This window comes from Gracilinanus agilis, chromosome 4, assembly GCF_016433145.1.
Source record: "Gracilinanus agilis isolate LMUSP501 chromosome 4, AgileGrace, whole genome shotgun sequence".
NCBI lineage: Eukaryota > Metazoa > Chordata > Mammalia > Didelphimorphia > Didelphidae > Gracilinanus > Gracilinanus agilis.
Window position 1 is genome coordinate 177,008,670 of NC_058133.1, and position 25,749 is coordinate 177,034,418.

The 25,749-nt window shown below is 40.1% G+C and overlaps 1 protein-coding gene and 4 non-coding genes across 5 annotated transcripts in view; all 5 read left to right on the forward strand.

Moving 5' to 3' along the window:
- The first annotated feature begins 10,623 nt into the window (after window positions 1–10,623).
- The window catches only part of TEX14 (testis expressed 14, intercellular bridge forming factor), a 141,227-nt gene continuing 126,101 nt past the window's right edge, over window positions 10,624–25,749 (forward strand). The window contains exon 1 of the mRNA XM_044675064.1: window positions 10,624–10,759. Within this exon, the coding sequence (XP_044530999.1) occupies window positions 10,624–10,759 (136 nt within the window). The remainder of the gene's footprint in view (window positions 10,760–25,749) is intronic.
- Window positions 16,804–17,020, forward strand: LOC123248302. Its single transcript, XR_006506348.1, has one exon. It is a non-coding gene; the product is annotated as a small nucleolar RNA U3 (small nucleolar RNA).
- Window positions 19,169–19,385, forward strand: LOC123248303. Its single transcript, XR_006506349.1, has one exon. It is a non-coding gene; the product is annotated as a small nucleolar RNA U3 (small nucleolar RNA).
- Window positions 21,534–21,750, forward strand: LOC123248304. Its single transcript, XR_006506350.1, has one exon. It is a non-coding gene; the product is annotated as a small nucleolar RNA U3 (small nucleolar RNA).
- On the forward strand, window positions 23,899–24,115 carry LOC123248305. Its single transcript, XR_006506351.1, has one exon. It is a non-coding gene; the product is annotated as a small nucleolar RNA U3 (small nucleolar RNA).

Below are 25,749 nucleotides of genomic sequence, written 5' to 3' on the forward strand. Positions count from 1 at the left end.
CTGCAGTCTTTTTCTGACCAATTATTGCAATACCTTGACTGTGGGCTGAGAGCTTCCAAAGCTGTGGCTGCTGCTTCTGTAACCACATACAAGACCTACTGCTAGTGCTGTGGAGTGACCCGTTGCTGCATAATCCCAACCACCACCTGGTGAGGCAAACCTTTCCTGGTGACTTCTAAAGTTGCTTTGGGAAAGAAAAGTTGCTTCACTCTATATTTTGTTGGTTCTGACACTACAAAATTCTATTTGTGGCATTATTTTAGAGCTGTTTGGAGGAGAATTTGGGAGAGTTTTGCTGTGTGCCTCTCTACACTGCCATCTTGGCTCCACCTTCTCAAGACTATGATTTAGATCTAGAAAGAATATTGCTGATCGTATTTTAGCTTCCTTGTTTTGCAGATGAGCAACCTGAGGCTTGAACAGGTTCAATAATTTATGTGATCCTTTATAAAAAAGGGTACATTTCAGGAAATTTAAGGGTGGTCTGTCAGGTTACAACTTGTTTAATATCTTAAGAGTACCAGTTGCCATGTGGTAATAACAAAGATGATATTTTAAACCCAGATCCTCAAAATCCAAGTTCAGTACATTTTCACTAAACTAAATGCTTCTTAATACATACTTGACAGGTGTACACACACACACATACACACACACACATACACACGCACTCACACACACACTCACACACAGAGGTGTGCGTGCACACAACTGGTTTCAGTAGGACTGCTTGTGTGACTTAATAAACTTGATCAAGTAAGTTAATATATGTAAAGAACTTTTGGAATCTTCAGTGATGTATTTGGTTCTTAATTATTAATATTAATTTATTTCCATATCCTATCATCTTCCCTCTTCCTAACTTTCCTTTATTGTTGAGGGCACCACTATCTTCCTAGTCAACCAGTCTAGGTGATATCTACCCTTGACTCTCTCTTACCTTCTATATCCAATCAGCTGCCAGACTATCCATTTTATTTTATTTTTTAAACCCTTACATTCCATCTTAGAATCTTGGGTTATAATAGAACTAAGATGTGGTGATTAGAATAAATGTGATACATAAATCAGATATTAATATGAAGAATACAACAAGAAAGTACAAAGTCTTATTTTCTTATTCTTCCTAACCTTGCTCTGAAAACAATTCTGAACCTAGACAATCAACAAATCAATAAGCATTTATTTAGTACTTAGTACAAGTTTAATACATTGTGCTAAGTGTTGGGAATACAATGAAAGAAACAGCCCTTGCCTTCAGGGAGCTTACATTCTAACAGAGGAGATAAGAGTCCATAAATAGGTATATATAAGATACTGATCAAGGATAACTTTAGCTTCTGAGGTTTCATGAGAGGGTGAGACCCTGAGAATTTGAGAGGGCCTGGGATAAACTTCTTGAAGGTTATTTTTTAGCTGGGTCTTGAAAAAAGCCAAAGATTTGAGTGCCTGAGGTGAGGAGGAAGAGTATCCTTAATGTGGGGAATAGCAAGTACAAAGGCACAGAGATGAGAAATGATATGAGGGACGGTAAGGAGGTCAGTATGACTGAAACAGGAGGTTCTTTGAGTGGAGTATTAATATATATAAAGTGATTGGATAGTAAAGTTAGAAATGTAAATGCCAAGAGGAGTTTACATAGTAACTCACATTTACATAACACTTGAAGGTCAACAAAGATGCTTACTTTTACAAATTGGAATACACTCCCAGGAAAGTGAAGTGGCTTTCCCAGAGTCATATAGCTTAGAAGGACTTGGACCAGGTTTTTTCTGGCTCCTCTAAACTACTTCCTATGGGCAATGGAAGTGTCATTTGAGCAAATGCCAGAGTGAGTACTCCGAAAGACACCTGACCCGAAGCAAGTAAGTTCTAATTAACTGGATTAAGTTCTAATAATAGGGACAAGTCTTGTAATTTCATTGGTATAGGAAGCTCTCAAGTGAGGAAACACCCTCTATTAATGCAGGTGGCACCTTCTCTGCAATTTATAATGCTCCCCAGAGCACTTAGAGGTTCAAGGTTACACAGCCAGGATGTTTCTGATATTGGACTTGAACTCAGATCCTCAATTTCTATTCTGTTCTATTCTATTCAACTATGCCACTGACTGTGATATTGTTCAGATTTAGTAGGCTATATATCAGTTTCATTCACTGTTTAGTCTTTCTTACACTGTAATCAAATTCCTAATTGTCTGGTTCTGGGGTTGGGGAAGATTGGAAACAGCTATGGAAAAGGTAGAAATTTAACTGAAACAGACTTGGGTATGTAGAGCGGAGTGGGGAGGTCAGTTTAGGAAGATGACAGCTTATTTGGATTTAAATTTGGATAGATTTAGTAAAACAAACAAAAATGCTGTCATATGAGAGTCATGAAATTCCAAGTCATGTTCCCTAGAGTTCATGTCTTAGTACAAGTTTCCATAACAGCTATTAGATGGTAACCTCAGCTAAGCTTGGTGATGGACATCACAAAGGATTGTTAAGAGAATTGTCTACTTTTTGCTCCAGTTCTATTTATTTCGGCATCTGTAGATTTTGAAAAGTAGAGAAAGTTAAACATGTTTGTACAGTTGTGTCATGATTTGAAATTTTGGGGATTCATGTGTTCTGAACCGTATGTAATTCAAGTATAAGTTTTGTGAAACCGACCATAGCATATAGTTTTTTGCTTGATAAAAGGGTTTCAGATGGCAAAATCAACAAAGAACACTTAGCTGGTGGAGGTGATTCCATGGTTGATAAGGTGGCTTCCTTCTGCCTAGGTTTCTTTGCATTCTGTGTGGGCTCTTTCCAGTGATCCCACTTTCAAGGAGTAATCCTCACACTAGATAAACTACTTTTGTAATTATGGAATCATTCCCTTAGTAATTGGTTTTTAAAAGAGTTTTATGTTTTATTTTAGTATTTTAGAAGGCTCTTTGTGGAGATCTCTTTATCATCTCTGATAATCTGATAAGGACAGTTTAGTTGAAAACAATAAATTTTTCAGGAAGTGAGCTTGAGAAAGTCTTAACCTCTTTGCAAAACAATGTAAAGTCCTTTTCCTTGCCCCAGAGGAGAGTAAGGCCTGAGCCTTCCCTCCACAAATCTGATTTTGTGATTCATTATAATATTGTGACTCTAGTGGTAGAGGGCCTTGGTTCAAATCCTGATTTGATGCTTATTTCTGATGCTTATTTACCTGCCTCACCTTGTTCAAATTAATTAACTTTTTCTCAATTAGGGTCAGTTTCCTTATCTGTAAAATGAGAGAATTGGACTAGATAGACTCTTGAGTTACCTTCTAGCTCTAGACCTATGATGCCAGACCCATTTTTCCACCTGGGCTTTAAATCATTATTAAACTCTTTAGTTCATCTTTCCAATCCAAAGTTTATTGTCTGCTAAGCAGAATATCCCTCTACTGTCCCTTGGCCAGACTTAATTATCACAAAATTTATATAACACACAAAGCAAAAGAAACTTTAACATTGCTTTCTCAGAATTATTCAACCTGATATCCAAAACAATTTCCAAAGGACCCAAAATATATCTCTTTCCTTACCTAAGGTCACACATTAAGGCAGAGTTAGTATTTAGACACAATAGCTAAAGTATTGAAAGAGTGAGTGGCAGCTAGGTTAGTACAGTGGATAGAGAGCCCAGGCCTGGAGTCAGGAGGTCTTGGTTCAAATCTGGCCTCAGACACTTCCTAGTTGTGTGATTCAGGGCAAGTCACTTGATCCAGATTGTCTAGCCCTAACTGTTCTTCTATCTTAGAATTAACATTAAGACAAAAGGTAAGGATTTAAGAGAAAAATAGATAAGGAGTTTAATTTGTTATATCAAAAGTTATGTGGCCTTAGAGAAGGACCTTTTCTTGGGCCTTTCATGATTCATAAAATGAAATTCTAGCAATATCTACTTTACAGGATTGTTGTTAGGTTGCAAAAGATAAGGTTTGTGGAAGTGAAGCACTATATAGAAGTGACATAGCTTCAAGCTTTCTCAAGTCTGCTGGTTCCTTCCTGCAAATATGCTGTTCCTTATCCTAAAAATAATTTCTTTAGACCCTGCTATCTTTTCAAGCTGTCATTTTCTCAACTCCTTGCAGTCTATCTTCAGGCCCCACTACTTTCCTGAAATTCCTCTTTTTAAAAATAGATTTTTATTGATATCTTTTGTTTTTACATCTTCCCCATTTAGATTTCCTCCTATAATGCATTATCTCCCTCATCCCAGAGAACCATCATTTATGCAATGAAGAATTTCTAAAAAAAAGAAAGAAAAAGTAAATGAAGATAAAAAAAAAAGGGTTCTTTAATAGGACTGATCAATACCTTGAAAAATTCTGATATATGTTTTGGGAATAATTAACTGTCCAGTATGGTTGCAAAGTAATAATAACTAACTGACATTGATGTAGGACTTTGAGTAGTATAGTATAGTAGTAAGCCTTGGAGAAGACCTTGTCTGCCCCTAAGCCATACTAATTTATATAACCACTTTTCCAGTGCTCCCCAGAAACATTCTGAGACAAGCTGTAGATCTGCATTGGTGAAAAGAATTTCTAGCCTGAAAGTCCCCCACACTGACGAAATCAGAAGATTGGACGATATTAAAACTTGCAACGCACTTTATGATCTTTACTTTATTTGAGCCTCACAGTGGCCCCTGGGAATGGGAACTACAGCTATTATTATCCCTGTTTTCTAGGCCAGGGGGAAAAAATGCCCCGAATGGGGAGAGTAACACTGAAATAAGATTATGGCAACATTAATAATAGTTGACAACAGCAATTTACAAAAATTGTATCATTTGATATTGAGGAAACCAAGGGTTAGAGGTAAATTGATTTGTTCAAAGCCACACAGCTCATAAATATCTGAGGTAGGATTTGAATCTGGGCCTTACTAAGTCTCTCTATGTATGTCTGGTTGGCTATCTCCAACAACAACAAAAGCCAAAAGTATGCATTTGCTAATTAGCTCTGCCAAAGAATAGGGAGAGATTGAAATAATAATAAATAAAACAGAGTAATCAAACATGAATCTGAGTTGGGGCAGCTAGGTGGCTTAGTGGATTGAGAGTCAGGCCTAGGCCTCTGTGACCCTGGGCAAGTCACTTGACCCCCATTGCCTAGCCCTTACCACTCTTCTGCCTAGGAGCCAATCAATACACAGAACTTAAGGTTTTAAAATAAAAAAAATTAAATTAAAAAAAAATCTGGCCTCACATCCTTCCTAGCTGTGTGACCCTGGGCAAGTCACTTAATCCTCATTGCCTAGCCCTTACTGCTCTTCTGCCTTGGAACCAATTTAGTCTCCATTCTAAGACAGAAGAGAAGGGGTTTAAAAAAGAAGAAGAAAAAGAAACTGAGTAACTTCAATTCACAAAAAGTACTAAAATAAATGTAAATTCTATGGAAAGACCTAGTCAAGTACCTTAATATCCTAATCCCAGTCACACCCTTCCTTCATCACAAGATCAATTATGATGTCAGTTGTTCTGTACTTTATAGTGGAATAAGACCCCTTTATAGTGGAATAGACGCATAGGGAGTGTAAATGAGAAGGCAGTAAGGATGTGGAATATGTAGATCAAGGAGCAGCATGTAGGTTGGTCAGGGTTTACCTTATGGGTGTTCTACATCCCAAAAATTTTGGCAGATTTCCAGAAGGTTTTTCTCTGGTCTGTCTAGGATGCCATTTGCTCCTGAAAGGATGTTATCTGCGACCATTTGTAAACAGTAATCAATGTGAACGGTATCAAAATGAAGGTGCTCTATTTGTACTGTTTACAAAAAAACCCTATGGTTACTATCCAGTGGAGGTAGGTAGTATATTCTATAGATGAGAAAACTAGAAGTCTGAAAGATTGTAGCTTGCTGGAATTTGAACTTGAGGTCATCATATTTTGAACTGAAATGGATATTCCTCACTGCCACCCCCCCATATTTTATTCATACTCACAAATTATGTGGCAGCATTTGTGACATTTGTGAAGATTGCTCAGGTCAGTACATATGGACCACTCTGACCAATAGAAGCTGCTACAGGCTGCCAGTTATGCCTTCCTGAAGGTTTGCAGCCATAATAGCATATGTGACTAATAGAATAGCAGCCAATAATGCAGTATGGGGTTGAAAAACCAATATAGAAATGTCTTAAACCTTCAAAAAGGAAACCTTCAGTAAAATAGCAATTGACTGGTATAGGGAATGAGTAAGGTTCCTTGGGCTGTAAAATAATTTTCTATTTTATACACAGTTACTTAGAGGTTGTTTCCTTATGTCCTACAATATTGGAATGGAATTTCTTTCCCTTGGTGTGTTTAGCTATCCTGGAATGCCTCTAGAAACCAGGGCTTGCAGAAGCAAACTTGTATTTAGGATGGTGAATGTTCAAGAGTGTTAGTGGTGGATGTTGGTAGGGAATGGAGAAAGACATCATATTTATTTGGTAGGGTAGGTGCTATGGCTATGGTAATGAAGATAGCTTTCCCAAGACTTAGGTTTCTCTGTTCCAGTTTGGTTGTCCTGAACCCATATGACTGGCCCAAATACAACAGACTCAACTGTACTGTGATAGGGAGAGCTGTGCTCTGTTGCCCTAATATTTCATAACAAGATTGCCTTTGTGATTCAAAAAAAAATTTTTTTTGCTTTATCAAGGAAATAGACTTTAAAAAAAAGTTACTAGTGTCTTGGATAGACAGATTAGGTTGTTGAGGTGATTAGAATGTTGTCCAACTTTAACAGAGGTTCTTTCCTAAAAGAAAGTTTACAATAAAGGCTGCATATATTTGATAGGATTTTCTAAAATGAAATGCTGAAATTGGGACCCAGAGCCTCAGTACTGGAATTTATAGGACTAGATTCAAGCTTAAGAGCATTTTCACATACATTCTCTTTGATTCATTCCTCCACTCAACATTTTCAGTGGGAACAACACAAGATGCTTTTTTGATGTTTCTCTAGAAAATAGAAAAGGCATAATGGTAATATGAAACAATCTTTAGTTAATTGTGCAAAAACAATATATGGTTCTTTGGAGAGATCAGAGGTAGAAGAACACTGGATTAGGAGAATAGGGTACGTTCTTTCCTTTTTTCCTCTGTGATTTTGGGAAAATTTCTGAAATGAAGTTTTCTTGCCAAAGTTTTTATAATTTGTATGTTACCAAAAAGGATTGTGTAACTTTAGGTTTTCTTACTTGACCAAAGTTTTATTGTCTTCTCAGTAGTCAATATTTACACTTTTAGCAGCTAGTGGTTTTGAATATTTTTCAGGAGTTTAATGTTGAAATTATTTCTTTTGAAAACCTTTTCTTCATATTGCTTGACCTTTTTTTGTGTGGGAATGGTAATATAAATATTATCTTATTCTTTGAGTTCATCACCCCACTGCCATGAGATAGATAACATGTTTTATCATTGGTGGCCTGGAAGCCTGTAATGGTTAGTCATTACACTGATTTGAGATCTTAAGTATCTCTTAGTTGTTTTGCATTACAATGTTATTATTACATAAATTGGTCTCCACATACCACTATGCTCTTTAGCAATTCATACAAGTCTTACTAGGTTTCTCTGAGAGCTTCCTTTTCATTTCTTATGTCATAGCAATATTCTATCATATTCATATAGAATAATTTGTTCAACCATTGGCCCCATTGTTGAGTTTCCAATTCTTTGCTGCTACAAAAAGAATTCTTATAAACATTTTCTTTTTACATGTGGATCATTTTCTCCTTTTTGTCAACTATGAGATTTAGGCCTATTAGAGATATTGCTGGCTCAAAGGTTTAGTGAGTTTTTGGATATAGTTGCTTCCCAGAGTGTCAGGATCAATGCACAACTCTGCCAATAGGGCTTTAGTGATTCTGTTTTCCTGCAAATCCTCCAACAGTCATAAATTTCTCCTTTTTTCATCTTGAGGCAGAACCTTAGAGTTCTTTTGGTTCATATTTATTAATAATTTATTATTAGTGACTTAGAACATTTTAATGTATTTTTAATAGTTTGGATTTCTTCCTTTAAGAAATAACTTTATATCCTTTAACCATTTATCTTTTGGGGAATACTTCTTGTTCTTATAAATTTTAATCACTTTGTAACAATTAAACATTCTGAGAGACTGGCTTCCAGGTAAGAAAATAGATTTATTGATTAGGCTAGCAATTACATGCCTGGTCCCATGCCCCGAATGTGTAGAAGGAGAAATTGAATTCTGTCTGGGTAGCAATGACTTTATCCAAAGTTTCTCAATGGGAGATTCAAGGACTTGGTTCTGCTGCTAGCAACATATCTGACTTAGAATGGTTCTTATTTATCAAGCAGGATACAACTCATCATATCACTTTCCTATCTGTTACCCTGCAGTGGGAGAAATTCTTGTGTGGAACATTCCTTGAAGTTCTCAGGAACAAGGGAATGAGTCGGAAGATCTGAGGAATTGATCTGAACCTCAATTCAAAACCGAGAATCAGACATAATTCAATATATTAGAAACAAATCTTCTCACAGTTCTTTATATATCTTGGAAATGAAACCTTTATCAGAGAAACTTGCTGCAAAGTCCCCATTCCCCCCCCCACCCCCCTGTAACTTTTATTCTAATTTTAAAAGCAGTAATTGTGTTTGCACAAAACCTTTTTTATTTTGTATAATTAAATTTGTCTCTTTTATTTCTTATATGGTCTCTCTATCCCTTGTATGGTCACAAATTCTACCCCCATCCATAGTTATGATAGGTATTTCCTTCCTTGTTCTTCTAATGTCTTTATGATATGATTTTTGTTTTCTCTAAGTATTATCGTCTTTTGGAACTTATCTTGGCATATAGTGTGAGATAGTAAACTAAAAGTAATTTCTGCCAAATGGTTTCTCTTCTTTGACACTGATAATGTGAGATATTAAGTTCTATCCCCTTTCTTTCCTATTATATTCCTTCTTAACACCCTTTTTTCCCCCTTTCTCTTTCTGGAAAACAGAACAAAACCATTTTGAGGTCCTCTGCCTGGTTTATTAATTCATTCTATAATCCTTGATGACATTATAGTTTCTAGGGGACAATTGTTTTTCCTCTCCCTATTAGAATGTAAACTCTTTGTCCTTTTATTCTTTTTTTTTTTTTTTTTTAAACCCTTACCTTCCGTCTTGGAGTCAATACTGTGTATTGGCTCCAAGGCAGAAGAGTAGTAAGGGTAGGCAATGGGGGTCAAGTGACTTGCCCAGGGTCACACAGCTAGGAAGTGTCTGAGGCCAGATTTGAACCTAGGACCTCCCGTCTCTAGGCCTGGTTCTCAATCCACTGAGCTACCCAGCTGCCCCCTTGTCCTTTTATTCTTAATACTTGCTTCAATGGCCTTTTTTATGTTGATAATTTGATTTGCATTTTGAAGTTTCTACTTCAGGTCTTTTAAAAAAAAATACTTAGAAACTCTGTTTCACTAAAATCCCATTTGTCCCCTCTAGAATTATACTCAGGCCCATACATAATTCTTAGTTTTAAGTCTATCTTTGCTCTTTGAGACATTACATTTTGAGCTTTCCTCTCCTCTGTAGTGGTAGCTACCAAATCTTATGAGACTAACTGATTCCTTTCTACTTGAATTCCAGTAGACCACTGCTGGCTCCAGCTCTTCTCTACATCAAAAGAGTTTCCTCCTGGGGTCAGAGGGACACAAGTGTAGTCTTTCCTTTCCCCCCTTCCTCAGCTCTGTTTTCATTGTGGAAGTCTTGGTTATACAGTACAGAGTCAGAAAGAATAATTTGGCTACAGGTTCACTCCTGGCCTGAGTGACCTGCCCTAATACATAACTAGACCTCTTCACCCTAGAAAGCCTCTTTGATCTTTCCTAATTCAGCCCTCTCTCTAGTTTAGTACCGTTTTATCTTTCTGTTCCAACCTGGGCTGGAAAAGGGGGATCTTTGTAATTCTTCCATGAATTTCCCAGTGACCTCTTGGACCTTCTTCAGTCTTTGAGTTATGTGTGAGAGTGAATCTGTACAGCCTCTTTTACCCTGCTATTTTTGTCAGGTTTTGATTAAAGCCTGTTAGTTTTATCTAGGTCTGTAATTCCAAATTATGGTTCCCTGTTCTATCTGCAATAATTTAAGCCTTACTTCAGCACTTCAAAAGTGACCTCTTCACTTTACTTATCTAGAATATGACTAGGGAACTTTTCTCAGAACTTTGTTTGATCTTCTTAGTATCTGTTTAATGCTAGAAGTCTTTCAAATCTTTGCAAGCCTTGACAGAACATTAGAGAATCCAGAAAAAACCATGTGTCATTATGAGGTATCAAATGAAGATTTTTAGTGGAGAATTAAGTACTCTTCATTTTTCCAGTCATTAAATTAAATGAATTTTAATAAATATTTATTTTTATAATTAGAAGTTTTTTCTTTTACCAAATGTTTTTTTAAATAAAATTTCTGTTGATTTCTTCTTGTTTTTATATCTCCTAAATTTCTAAATTTTTTATACTACAGCTTTTAATATTCAGGCCTTTCCCCTGATATTAAGTTAGAGGAAAGGCTTGTCATGAATAAATGTAAGTAATTTGACTCATTCTGTTTTATATTCTCATTGTTTTAAATTTGTTTCTTTTGTGTGTGTGTATGTGACAACAGGATGTCACGAGCTGTTCAGCTTCCAATCCCCTGCCCTGTACAGCTTGGTTCATTAAGGAATGACTCTCTGGAAGCTCAGTTCCATGAATATGTCAAACAAGGAAACTATGTTAAAGTGAAAAAAATCCTGAAGAAAGGTAAGCATATGTAGAGATGTTAATGAGATTCAGAGGATCATTATATGGATGGATGGATGGACAGACATAGATAGAGAGATAGAATCAGAAATTCTGTGTTAAGAAATTCCCTAGAAAGCTCTGAATTAGAAAATTTGATAATAGTTAGAGATATTTTTTTTAGACTACTGAATCCATATTATTCAAATAGAGGTTTTAAGAGATGCATTAAAAATTGTTTTTAAATGAAGCTTTGCCATATACCCTGTTACTATACCTGTCATTAAAATTTTGCTTAAAAAGAATTCTAAATAATTAGATGAATGTTCACCTTAAGAGCATTATGTATTGGAAAGAACACTGGATCCAAAGTCAGAGGATTTGGTTTCAAATTTCATCTGTGCCACTTGGAATATATCTACAAACCTTATCAAATGACCACGGGCCTCTCTATGCCTCAGTTTCCTCGTTTCTAAAATAATGGGATTGGACTAGATGACCTCCAAGTTCCTCTCTTGTCCTAAATGTATGACGTATTTCATCTGTTGAAATCAGTTGAAAATGACATGCAGAACTAAATCATACTGTGATTGGTTCCCAAAGCATTTAAACTCTAATATAGAATATCTTTTTATGTATTTATATATATATATGTATATATATATACACATATATACACACATACACACATATGTATATAAAATCTGGTATATTAGAGGACTTTGTGGTTATATAAAAATGTTTTAAAATCATGAAGATAATAAAACATTTACATAGTCCTATATTATGACATTTCACCCTTCTTTGTTAATCAAAGAAAAACTATATTGACTAGATATACAATAAGCTTAACTGTGTTTGAGCTTCATCTTTAATGCTAAGGATTGAATAAGTGCTAAGGCTGTGCTTTCAGATATTTCTATAGCATGTTATTGGAGAAGTGTAGCTGGAAGTTTAGCCATCTACAGGAAAGAACTTAGAATTCTGAAAGTAATTCTGTCATGTGAGGTTAGGGTAGTTTCATGTAGCTATTTGTTATTAATAATGGTTCATTTTTTCCCTGGAGGGGAGAGAAACACAAACTAAGTTATTGCTTTAACACTGGAGAGAAAAGATATTTTTCTTTTATATAAGTAGTATGGACTAGTAGAATACAGGATTTTGAGCTGTGAAGACTTGTGTTCAAATCATACTTCTGATCTTTATTAACATTATCTTTTAAATGATCATTCCTCTATAAGAAACCCCTGCAATTTGCAGGATTAGTTTTCTTAGTCTCCCTGAAGATCAGTAAAGGTAGATAAGTAAAACTTTCCTTCAGACAAGTATGAAAAGCATGAAGAATTAGACAAAATTAATCAATAAGCATTTTTTAAGCTCTTAAAATGTGCTAGACATTGTACTAGGTAGGTACACAGAGACAAAAGTGAAAGTCTCTACCTTTGAGGAACTTACAGCCTATTGTAGGGAGACATACATATAGAGGTATACACAAAATATATAAAAAACAATTGAATTTAGGGAGGGAGGAAGGAAATAGAAACTGCAGGATCAGAAAAGGCTTTGTGGAAAAGGTGGCATTTGACCTGAGCATTGAAGAAAGCTAGGAATTTTAATTTGTAGATACGATGAGGGAATGCATTTGAGGTATGAGCCTGAAGACAGGAGACCAGACACCAAATATGGGAAACAGGGAAAAGATTCTTTTGGCTAAACTGTATTGTGTGTGAGTGAAAAAGAACTATATATAAGAAGTCTGGAAAGTAGGATGGGTCCTGATTGTGAAGATCTTTAAACACCATACAGTGTACCTGTTGTGGCAAAAACCCCAGGTTCGTGATAAGGATGTAAGACTCCAAAACTTAGCTTAAAAATCAGAAGAGAAATCTGTTAATTTAGAAGTCATGTTGAAATGGCCAGGAGACAGTGTGACAGTGTGCCTCCTACAGAAGATGAATTCTGGGCTTTTGACAAGAGGCTCTAAGTGACTAGAGAAAGCATGATGATGGCATGCTATTGGGTTTCTGGAACCTAAAATGAGTCATGTGGTTATGTCCTGTGCCTCAAAGTCAAAAGGGGCAGTGGGGTGTGAACTGTCCAATTTAGAGTATAATCAGATATCTGGGACATAAAGTAGATGTTTATCTGAAGCAAGCTGGGAGCTATCTATTTGTGCTCATCAAGAATAAAGGAAGGGCGGGGCAGCTGGGTAGCTCTGGCCTAGAGACAGGAGGTCCTAGGTTCAAATCTGGCCTCAGCCACTTCTCAGCTGTGTGACCCTGGGCAAATCACTTGACCCCCATTGCCTACCCTTACCAATACATAGTATTGACTCTAAGACGGAAGGTAAGGGTTAAAAAAAAAAAAAAGAATAAAGGAAGGGGGCAAAAGAATAAGGGAGCAGCCTCAAGGCTTCAAAGGCACCTTCCTAGCCTTCAGGAATGTAAGTAAAAAATGAGTCTTTTATGTACTTTTCTGACTGGGACATAATCTGAGGTGTTGAGGTGTCTAGAGAAAACCTATACCCTCATATCATACCTGTACTCAAGGAAATAAGTCCTAGAATCATAGACTTAGAGCAAGAAGGAATCTTAGAGTATTATCTAGTCTGGCTCCCTTATTTTATAGATGAGGGGCTGAAACCCAGACTTAAGTGATTTACACAGGGTCACATAGCTATTGAGTATATAAGGTAGGATTTGAACCCAGTTTGGAGGGAGTCTATGTTGATTCTCTTAATGGAATCACCATCTGAATTAATTCTTTCTACTTGGGACATGATTGTTCATCTGTTCTTTGATGTTCTTAAAATTGTGGCGTTCTCTAATTCTCTCTTCCTAGAGGAAGTCGTCAAAATAAATAATGGAAGTCTGGCCCTCATGATAATGGCAAGGGACTGTGGAGGGGAAGATATAGGTTCAAAAGTGGGGATAATGTCTTGGTAGTTCTCTACTACCTTCAGGATCAAATGCATAATTCTCTCAGTCATTCAAAGGACATTATAACCTGCCCCCTGATTATCTTCTTCTACCTCCCCCACTTGCTCTTCAATTCGGTGACACTTGCCCCCTGTCTGTTCTTTACACATGACATTCCATCTCTAGACATCAGGCATTTTTTCTGGCTATCCCTGTTATTTCTACTCATCTCTATCTCCTGACTTCCCTGGCTTCCTTCAAGTCCTAATGCAAATCTCACCTTCTATAAGAAGCCTTTCCTAATAGTTCTTAATTCTAGAGCTTTCCTCTGTTGATTATTTTCAGTTTATTCTGCATATACCTTAAACAAAACAAACAGAATTCAAGTTATTTGCATATTTAGACTCTGAACTTCTTGAGAAGAGAAAACTATTTTTTGCCTTTGAATCCCCAAAGAAAGCCCTTAGCATAGAGACTGGCCCAGAGTAAGTACTTAATAAATGTTTGTTGAACAATTAATTGACACAGATAACACCTAAAAAAGGATAGGAGAAATATGACCCAAGTGGTTTGAATGGACCTCCAAAGAGAAAAAATAGCCTGAATAAACTTTTGAAGAGAAAAGGCCATTGAAAGATCTGGTAGACATGTCTCCTAAAGAAGCAAGGGAAAGCAAAGAGGTTAACCTATTCCTCCTCTTAGACCTATGAATTGTGTGGAAGTAAAAAAGTACCAGTGGAGGGAGATCCCAGGCATTTGGTGTTCTGTTAAAAACAAGGATGGAAGGAAAGTCTCTCGACAAATTTAAAAACGTGGGTTTGTCTTTAGAAAGTAGAGAGCACAGAGGATTGGGCAAAGCTATACTGCATTCTTTGCTGTGGCAACTGTGCTATTACATATCAGACTTTTTCAAAGTGTCTTTTTGGAATTTTTTTGTGCTTTTTCTTAGTGTTGCTCATTATATCCAACTCTTTGGGTTTTCTTGGCAGAGATACTAGCTAGTTATTAGAGTAAACAAACTTAAAAGTTATATTAGGTAGGAATAAGGGTGCTTCAAATGACTGTAAATTCAGATAGAGTAACATATAAGCACTTATATTGTTTGGGGAAATAGAAATAATTTTCAGTGATTCTAGTGCTTTCTTTGTAAGAAGAGATAGTGCTTCACAGCAGTTCAATAAGGAATTTTCAGGGATTAAAATCTCATTTTACAGATGAGGGAACTAAAGTTGAAAGACATTAAATGATGGAAACCAGGATTCAAACCCAGGGGTCCTAGATCTTAACATTTTATCCTTTAGCTTCTTAAAAGTCACATTTATGGGGGCAGCTGGGTAGCTCAGTGGAGTGAGAGTCAGGCCTAGAGACAGGAGGTCCTAGGTTCAAACCCGGCCTCAGCCACTTCCCAGCTGTGTGACCCTGGGCACTTGACCCCCATTGCCCACCCTTACCAATCTTCCACCTATGAGACAATACACCGAAGTACAAGGGTTAAAAAAAAAAAAAAGTCACATTTATCAGGGGATCCAGAATGGGCCTCATTAAGATTGTGAGCCTTTTTTCCTTCCCTTTTGTGGGAAGATTTTTCTTTTAACAGTCATTTTCTACTCCTCTTATCTCAAGAAAAAAATAGTGAGCTGTTTCTGCTAATGTGTTTTATAGCCCATTATTAGATTGTCTCTCTGCAGAGGTCTGGAAGGTTTTTGTCTATACTCCAGCTTTTTAGAATCTCTAGAATCCTTTGAAGGTGAGTTTAAGTGCCACCTTCCCAGAAAAGGCATTTTTCCAGTTGTGGAATGCCCTATTTCAGTAAAATACAAATTTCTTGAGGACAGGGACCATTTCCAGGTTTGTTTCTGTATTCTCAGCACCCAGCACAGTGACTGGCTCATAGTGGCATTAATGCTTGTGGTCTTAGTCTCAGGTTTTTTACAGAATGATGAGTTGGGACAGGGGTGAGGTGGGGTGGATAAAATCCTCTCAAATGGCCCTTTGGAGTCCTAAGCCTGGGGTACATTATCAAATGACCCCCAAATAACGTTCTGAAAAAGAGAGACTTTTCTGATAGGTTGATGCTATGGTTTTTCAGAGTGGGACATGCAGTGAGAGATTTGATCAGGAAAACCTAGGCTGGAAGAGACATCTTCTTCAGGAATGACAAAGCCCCAGTAATTAGCTTAGAAATAGAACATTTTCTTAACTTGAATTATTGAGTTGAGTGGCCAGGAGGCAGGAGCAGGTGGAATACTACATCTCCAAGGAGATGGGCATTTGGATTATTAAACACTCTAGACAAAAGGGCCTACATGACCAGAGATGGGATGACAATGGGGTAACATGTTATGAAATAGAGGGGAGAGCAGACATAGTGATTTTTTGGGGGGCCTGAGAATGGGTCATGTGGTTTTGTCCTATGCCTCAAAGTCAAAAGGGGGTGAATTTGTCCAATTCAGGGTATGGTTAGATATCTGAGGTCAAAATAGATGCTTATCAGAAGTAAGCTGAGAGGTACCTATCTGTGCTCATCAAAAATGAGGGGAGAGGCCAGAGGGAATGCCTCAGAAATCCTTATCATTTGACTTCTGTTGTTCAGAGTCACTTTCCTTTAGCTAGCACTTGCAGGAATGCAAGGAAAAATGAATTCCTTATATATTCTCTGACAAAGGACACCTTTTCGAAGTTTTACGGTGTCTAGGGGAAGCCCGGACTACATGTTAAATTGTTAAGTGGCAGGGGAGGTTCCCTGGGTCTTTTGTCAAGAAGATACCCTTCCCTCCAGACCTTTCTTAGCATAGCGTCCTAAACCTCGGCTCTGAATGACAGGGTGACGAGCCCTGCCATTCTCTGTAGAACACCGCGAGAACTCGAGAGTCCTCCCACATTCGCCAGTGTTGTGAATTGAAGAGCAGCTGAAGCATTTGATTGGCTGCCTGGAGGCAATATGCTAATTAAACTCGTGAGGTTTTCGGGGTTCGGAATCCTTTCTGGCTGGAGAGAGGAGCTATGTGGGCCTTGGGCATTGACTGGCCTATTGGGGAAGGCGCCGAGCCTCGGTTTACGGCGGAGCCAAGGAGGGTGCGTCGAAGTGGCCGTGAGCTAAGAGTGCGCGGGATTGTGTGTGGCGGGCGCGCCCGGTAGCTACCGGTTAAGACTATACTTTCAGGGATCATTTCTATAGTATGTTACTAGAGAATTGTGGCTGAAAGTGTAGCACGGAGGTAACCACGAGGAGGAGCTGTAGTGTTCTCTTCTGAGCGTGAAGCTGGCTTGTGGTGCTGCTATTTAGCAGCTGCTGCCTGCCATTGATGATCGTTCTTCCCTGCTCTTGAGCAGGGTGAGAGGAAGAGAACGCAAGCTGAGTGGCTCCTCTTCTGAATTTATTTGTTAAAAAGAAAGAAAAGAAGATTGCCATTTTTAGTTCAATATTTTATTCTGTCACATTTTCCACTCTGTTTTTAATCATCATTTGAGTTTTTATCTATTTGTGAGACTCTTGTTGTATGTTTTTGTCATAAACAGTTGGCATTCTTGAGCAATACCCAGATGTCTGTCTCCCACATAAGGCCCTCTGAACAGGGATCTGTCTATGCTGGAGACAAAGGCCAAAGGGCAATTTGGCAAGGGCAGGATGTAGAGCTGCTATGCCTGCCCTGGAGGCCAGGGGCTGCATCCAGGAAGGTCGTGATTAGCAGCTCTAGGGAAGATCCTGCAGCAGGGGAAAGAAGCTGACCAGTTTAGGCACCACACTTCTCACAGCCAGGGAAAATGAGAGGGCCAGTTTACTGACATCTCATGGCATTTTCTTCTCTCCATAAGTGTGGGATCTACTTGAATGGACCAAATAGAAACTGATACTTTTTTGAGCAAACAAGGATATTAAAACAAAGGCAGAAGCCTGAAAAACATCAAAGCAAATTTAAGGGATCTTAAAGCAAAAATAATTAGCTTGGGAAATCCATCAAGGAGAAATAAGAATCATATAGACTCTCTGAATACCACAATCACAAAAACAAAAAAACCCCTAGATCAGTGATTCCCAAAGTGGGTGCTGCAGCGATCCAGGTAGATGGTGATGGCCACAGGTGCATTTATCTTTCCTATTAAAATTTAAAAAAAAAATTTAATTTCCAGGGGGCTAAGTAATATTTTTTCTGGAAAGGGGGCAGTAGGCCAAAAAAGTTTGGGAATCACTGCCCTAGATACTCCATTTTGTGATATCTTTTTTTTTTTTTAAACCCTTAACTTCTGTGTATTGGCTCATAGGTAGAAGAGTGGTAAGGGTGGGCACATTTCATGATATCTTAAAAGAAACTTGCCCAGATTTCTCAGAATTAAAAACCAAAGTGGAAATGGGGCTGGGAGGGGGGAATCCACCAAATCCCCTAAATTAAAACTTGGAGTCAGGTAAAGTTCAATAGATGATAGCTGTCCCACCTCTGGCTAAGAGGGACAATGGGAGGAACAGATTAACTCCTCAGGGCTTTGCCTTGGGTGTTAAGGGGAAAGTGACATCTGGAGCCTTTTCCCTGAACCCTCCTCTTTCCTATGTCATCTTTCTCCTCCTGGGCACTGCCTGTTGCCACCTAGAGCTGGCCCACCAGCTTGGTCTTCTGTGTAGTCTATCTCCCCCACTGATATCTCAGGAGCCCCTGCCTCCCTCTCACCCCAGCCCCAGCTCCCAGGCCCAACCACTTCTTGCTGCTTGACTCAAGAAGATCAGGAGTTCCCAGCTTCAGTCAGCATCCACTACAACCTGCACTCTTTGGCATGTCTGGAACAACTTAAACAATCTTAGCTTCCCTTTCCAGCCCTCATGACACATGGCTCCCCCTCATGCTCTCCAAACTCTGCCTTTCCCTGGTCACAAAACTGCATCTTCCCCTGCCTTTTGCACATGAGCCCTCCTATTCCCTGGAAGGTTCTCCCTCTTGGTTTGGTCCAGCCTTTTGATACCCCAGGCTCCCACAATGGCTCAGCCCAAGTGGATGGTCCATCCACAATCAGGAGTGATCCCATCCCTCCTTTGTCCATGCTGAGCCTCCTTGTAGAAGTGAAGTTTCCCAGTGGTGAGGAGTATGTGTGTGTGTGTGTGTGTGTGTGTGTGTGTGTGTGTGTGTGTGTGTGTGTGTTTTGGTGGTTTTGGACTGTGTATCTCCATCTGGGTTTTAGAGAATATCTGACACAGTAGGCACTTAATAGAGGTTGATTGATTGATTGATTGATTGATGAGTTGATTGTGGTGGTCTTGATCTAGGTGTCTGGCTGGAGGGAGGGAGTATGTTAATTTTGACCAGGGTGTCTGGAAGGGTCCAGGCAGGCAGGGGTCTTCCAGCTGTGGCCAGGGGTCTGCCAAGGCCTTTGTTTCTCTGTCAGAGGGGTTGTGGAGCCTTGTTGGGGAGTGCCTGGGTGCTGGGTGTCCTTGTTGTGGAGGCAGCGCTGTGTGTCAACAAGTGACCCTGAGTGTGAGGGGTGTGGGCTGGGGAGTGCTGGGGCCATGTTGGAGCTGTTGATTAAGACTATACTTTCAGGGATCATTTCTATAGTATGTTACTAGAGAATTGTGGCTGAAAGTGTAGCACGGAGGTAACCACGAGGAGGAGCTGTAGTGTTCTCTTCTGAGCGTGAAGCTGGCTTGTGGTGCTGCTATTTAGCAGCTGCTGCCTGCCATTGATGATCGTTCTTCCCTGCTCTTGAGCAGGGTGAGAGGAAGAGAACGCAAGCTGAGTGGCTCCTCTTCTGAATTTATTTGTTAAAAAGAAAGAAAAGAAGATTGCCATTTTTAGTTCAATATTTTATTCTGTCACATTTTCCACTCTGTTTTTAATCATCATTTGAGTTTTTATCTATTTGTGAGACTCTTGTTGTATGTTTTTGTCATAAACAGTTGGCATTCTTGAGCAATACCCAGATGTCTGTCTCCCACATAAGGCCCTCTGAACAGGGATCTGTCTATGCTGGAGACAAAGGCCAAAGGGCAATTTGGCAAGGGCAGGATGTAGAGCTGCTATGCCTGCCCTGGAGGCCAGGGGCTGCATCCAGGAAGGTCGTGATTAGCAGCTCTAGGGAAGATCCTGCAGCAGGGGAAAGAAGCTGACCAGTTTAGGCACCACACTTCTCACAGCCAGGGAAAATGAGAGGGCCAGTTTACTGACATCTCATGGCATTTTCTTCTCTCCATAAGTGTGGGATCTACTTGAATGGACCAAATAGAAACTGATACTTTTTTGAGCAAACAAGGATATTAAAACAAAGGCAGAAGCCTGAAAAACATCAAAGCAAATTTAAGGGATCTTAAAGCAAAAATAATTAGCTTGGGAAATCCATCAAGGAGAAATAAGAATCATATAGACTCTCTGAATACCACAATCACAAAAACAAAAAAACCCCTAGATCAGTGATTCCCAAAGTGGGTGCTGCAGCGATCCAGGTAGATGGTGATGGCCACAGGTGCATTTATCTTTCCTATTAAAATTTAAAAAAAAAATTTAATTTCCAGGGGGCTAAGTAATATTTTTTCTGGAAAGGGGGCAGTAGGCCAAAAAAGTTTGGGAATCACTGCCCTAGATACTCCATTTTGTGATATCTTTTTTTTTTTTTAAACCCTTAACTTCTGTGTATTGGCTCATAGGTAGAAGAGTGGTAAGGGTGGGCACATTTCATGATATCTTAAAAGAAACTTGCCCAGATTTCTCAGAATTAAAAACCAAAGTGGAAATGGGGCTGGGAGGGGGGAATCCACCAAATCCCCTAAATTAAAACTTGGAGTCAGGTAAAGTTCAATAGATGATAGCTGTCCCACCTCTGGCTAAGAGGGACAATGGGAGGAACAGATTAACTCCTCAGGGCTTTGCCTTGGGTGTTAAGGGGAAAGTGACATCTGGAGCCTTTTCCCTGAACCCTCCTCTTTCCTATGTCATCTTTCTCCTCCTGGGCACTGCCTGTTGCCACCTAGAGCTGGCCCACCAGCTTGGTCTTCTGTGTAGTCTATCTCCCCCACTGATATCTCAGGAGCCCCTGCCTCCCTCTCACCCCAGCCCCAGCTCCCAGGCCCAACCACTTCTTGCTGCTTGACTCAAGAAGATCAGGAGTTCCCAGCTTCAGTCAGCATCCACTACAACCTGCACTCTTTGGCATGTCTGGAACAACTTAAACAATCTTAGCTTCCCTTTCCAGCCCTCATGACACATGGCTCCCCCTCATGCTCTCCAAACTCTGCCTTTCCCTGGTCACAAAACTGCATCTTCCCCTGCCTTTTGCACATGAGCCCTCCTATTCCCTGGAAGGTTCTCCCTCTTGGTTTGGTCCAGCCTTTTGATACCCCAGGCTCCCACAATGGCTCAGCCCAAGTGGATGGTCCATCCACAATCAGGAGTGATCCCATCCCTCCTTTGTCCATGCTGAGCCTCCTTGTAGAAGTGAAGTTTCCCAGTGGTGAGGAGTATGTGTGTGTGTGTGTGTGTGTGTGTGTGTGTGTGTGTGTGTGTGTGTGTGTGTTTTGGTGGTTTTGGACTGTGTATCTCCATCTGGGTTTTAGAGAATATCTGACACAGTAGGCACTTAATAGAGGTTGATTGATTGATTGATTGATTGATGAGTTGATTGTGGTGGTCTTGATCTAGGTGTCTGGCTGGAGGGAGGGAGTATGTTAATTTTGACCAGGGTGTCTGGAAGGGTCCAGGCAGGCAGGGGTCTTCCAGCTGTGGCCAGGGGTCTGCCAAGGCCTTTGTTTCTCTGTCAGAGGGGTTGTGGAGCCTTGTTGGGGAGTGCCTGGGTGCTGGGTGTCCTTGTTGTGGAGGCAGCGCTGTGTGTCAACAAGTGACCCTGAGTGTGAGGGGTGTGGGCTGGGGAGTGCTGGGGCCATGTTGGAGCTGTTGATTAAGACTATACTTTCAGGGATCATTTCTATAGTATGTTACTAGAGAATTGTGGCTGAAAGTGTAGCACGGAGGTAACCACGAGGAGGAGCTGTAGTGTTCTCTTCTGAGCGTGAAGCTGGCTTGTGGTGCTGCTATTTAGCAGCTGCTGCCTGCCATTGATGATCGTTCTTCCCTGCTCTTGAGCAGGGTGAGAGGAAGAGAACGCAAGCTGAGTGGCTCCTCTTCTGAATTTATTTGTTAAAAAGAAAGAAAAGAAGATTGCCATTTTTAGTTCAATATTTTATTCTGTCACATTTTCCACTCTGTTTTTAATCATCATTTGAGTTTTTATCTATTTGTGAGACTCTTGTTGTATGTTTTTGTCATAAACAGTTGGCATTCTTGAGCAATACCCAGATGTCTGTCTCCCACATAAGGCCCTCTGAACAGGGATCTGTCTATGCTGGAGACAAAGGCCAAAGGGCAATTTGGCAAGGGCAGGATGTAGAGCTGCTATGCCTGCCCTGGAGGCCAGGGGCTGCATCCAGGAAGGTCGTGATTAGCAGCTCTAGGGAAGATCCTGCAGCAGGGGAAAGAAGCTGACCAGTTTAGGCACCACACTTCTCACAGCCAGGGAAAATGAGAGGGCCAGTTTACTGACATCTCATGGCATTTTCTTCTCTCCATAAGTGTGGGATCTACTTGAATGGACCAAATAGAAACTGATACTTTTTTGAGCAAACAAGGATATTAAAACAAAGGCAGAAGCCTGAAAAACATCAAAGCAAATTTAAGGGATCTTAAAGCAAAAATAATTAGCTTGGGAAATCCATCAAGGAGAAATAAGAATCATATAGACTCTCTGAATACCACAATCACAAAAACAAAAAAACCCCTAGATCAGTGATTCCCAAAGTGGGTGCTGCAGCGATCCAGGTAGATGGTGATGGCCACAGGTGCATTTATCTTTCCTATTAAAATTTAAAAAAAAAATTTAATTTCCAGGGGGCTAAGTAATATTTTTTCTGGAAAGGGGGCAGTAGGCCAAAAAAGTTTGGGAATCACTGCCCTAGATACTCCATTTTGTGATATCTTTTTTTTTTTTTAAACCCTTAACTTCTGTGTATTGGCTCATAGGTAGAAGAGTGGTAAGGGTGGGCACATTTCATGATATCTTAAAAGAAACTTGCCCAGATTTCTCAGAATTAAAAACCAAAGTGGAAATGGGGCTGGGAGGGGGGAATCCACCAAATCCCCTAAATTAAAACTTGGAGTCAGGTAAAGTTCAATAGATGATAGCTGTCCCACCTCTGGCTAAGAGGGACAATGGGAGGAACAGATTAACTCCTCAGGGCTTTGCCTTGGGTGTTAAGGGGAAAGTGACATCTGGAGCCTTTTCCCTGAACCCTCCTCTTTCCTATGTCATCTTTCTCCTCCTGGGCACTGCCTGTTGCCACCTAGAGCTGGCCCACCAGCTTGGTCTTCTGTGTAGTCTATCTCCCCCACTGATATCTCAGGAGCCCCTGCCTCCCTCTCACCCCAGCCCCAGCTCCCAGGCCCAACCACTTCTTGCTGCTTGACTCAAGAAGATCAGGAGTTCCCAGCTTCAGTCAGCATCCACTACAACCTGCACTCTTTGGCATGTCTGGAACAACTTAAACAATCTTAGCTTCCCTTTCCAGCCCTCATGACACATGGCTCCCCCTCATGCTCTCCAAACTCTGCCTTTCCCTGGTCACAAAACTGCATCTTCCCCTGCCTTTTGCACATGAGCCCTCCTATTCCCTGGAAGGTTCTCCCTCTTGGTTTGGTCCAGCCTTTTGATACCCCAGGCTCCCACAATGGCTCAGCCCAAGTGGATGGTCCATCCACAATCAGGAGTGATCCCATCCCTCCTTTGTCCATGCTGAGCCTCCTTGTAGAAGTGAAGTTTCCCAGTGGTGAGGAGTATGTGTGTGTGTGTGTGTGTGTGTGTGTGTGTGTGTGTGTGTGTGTGTGTGTGTTTTGGTGGTTTTGGACTGTGTATCTCCATCTGGGTTTTAGAGAATATCTGACACAGTAGGCACTTAATAGAGGTTGATTGATTGATTGATTGATTGATGAGTTGATTGTGGTGGTCTTGATCTAGGTGTCTGGCTGGAGGGAGGGAGTATGTTAATTTTGACCAGGGTGTCTGGAAGGGTCCAGGCAGGCAGGGGTCTTCCAGCTGTGGCCAGGGGTCTGCCAAGGCCTTTGTTTCTCTGTCAGAGGGGTTGTGGAGCCTTGTTGGGGAGTGCCTGGGTGCTGGGTGTCCTTGTTGTGGAGGCAGCGCTGTGTGTCAACAAGTGACCCTGAGTGTGAGGGGTGTGGGCTGGGGAGTGCTGGGGCCATGTTGGAGCTGTTGATTAAGACTATACTTTCAGGGATCATTTCTATAGTATGTTACTAGAGAATTGTGGCTGAAAGTGTAGCACGGAGGTAACCACGAGGAGGAGCTGTAGTGTTCTCTTCTGAGCGTGAAGCCGGCTTGTGGTGCTGCTTTTTAGCAGCTGCTGCCTGCCATTGATGATCGTTCTTCTCTGCTCCTGAGCAGGGTAAGAGGAAGAGAACGCAAGCTGAGTGGCTCTCCTATTCTTTTCATACTTTTGTTTTAAAAAAAATGGATTTATCTTGCTCAGAGTCCTCTCATGATTTTGGAGTATTGTGATTTAAAATCTCTTCTCTATTCACTGAACCCTGTAACTGTTCCTCCCTCTACCCCCCACTTCCCCTTCATCTCTTATCCTAATTGGTTTCTCAGCTAGAGAACCTAAATGACTGTAGCATGCAAGTTCATGCTTGGGCTTTATTATATTAGTCCTTTCAACTGAAACTTTTCATTTTAACTTTTAAATTTTGTTTAATTTAATTTTAAATTTAAATTTATTTAATTTTAATTTTTGAAAACCTTAATGAGAAGGCAAAGTTGAGAAATGGCCCAAATCATGCAGGGCCCCCAGGGAACCTCTTGAGGGGGCCAGCTCTTCCTGAAATGGTCAACAATTAGCTTCATCACAAACCTTGCTCTTGGGGAAATGCAAGAACCACACATGGGGCCATCTTCTATCTGTAGCAAGTATGTTCTGAACTGCTTCCAGAGCCAAGAGTACTATATCTACCCTCTAAGAGTTTCCAGGTTACTATGAGGACTTTAGGAGATATTTGCTCTAATCCCATTAACTCAAGATCTCATTGACTTCTTCCTGCACTATTAGTACCTCAGTTCCATTTAATCAATTAGCTTTTACAAAGGGAATTTTCTTCAATCCTACAAATCAGAGGGATACTCTCCCCAATATCACCTCAGCTTCTTGGGCCTAGTAGTCTCAAAGCCTAGTTCACTTCTTTCATAGCATTGGTCCCAAGTTCATGTCCAAATGCAAAATGATTGTTGGTCCTAGTCTAAGCTTCTGTTGACCAGTCTTATGTAACCACACAGAAAACTACTGCCAAGCGAGCTTACTCTATCCCTAGCAAACATTTTTTAAGCACCTAATTTGTGCCACAGAACTATATTCAAACAATACTAGGACCCCTTGACTCATGAGATAGTTGCGTTCAGTCCTGGTCTTTAAAGAGTGGCTCTTTTGGCATCCATCCTGGATCTGTAGGGAGAATCACTTCAAGCTTAGTTCTGATCTATGTCTAAAGTCTTCCCAAAAGCAGGGAGTAAAAATGGTTTGGTGTACTGAGTTATACAATGTAAATCAGGCATGGGAGAGCTATTTATTTCTTTCATACATAAGAAATGCTTAACAGAAGAAACTCGGAAGCATACAGTAACAAAGACTTAAAGAAACAACAGTAACTTAGAACTACTATTATATCCTCCAAGAAGGTAATATACTTAAAATATTAAAGCATGAAGCTTTTAGTGGGATTGTGAATAGTAATTTTCCATTCATCTTAACTCTACACTGCTTTCCTCAAGGTTTGTATTTTCTAGCAAGCCAAGCCAGTTGTTGGAATCCTCCTCCTATTGGTGAACATCTTTCCCTCTAACAAGCACTTTAGGGGGGGGATGTCTTGGGTAAAGAAGATGACATTCACTTTAGAACCCAGGAGTTTCTGACCTCTTAAGCTCATAAGGAAGTTTCTGAGGGTAGCTATGTCCATCTTAGCCCCTATACTCAGGGAAAGGTCACAAAACAGAAGAGGCACCAAGGGCCCAAGACACAGACACAGGGTTTTCATGTAGCCATTGTAATACATAACTACT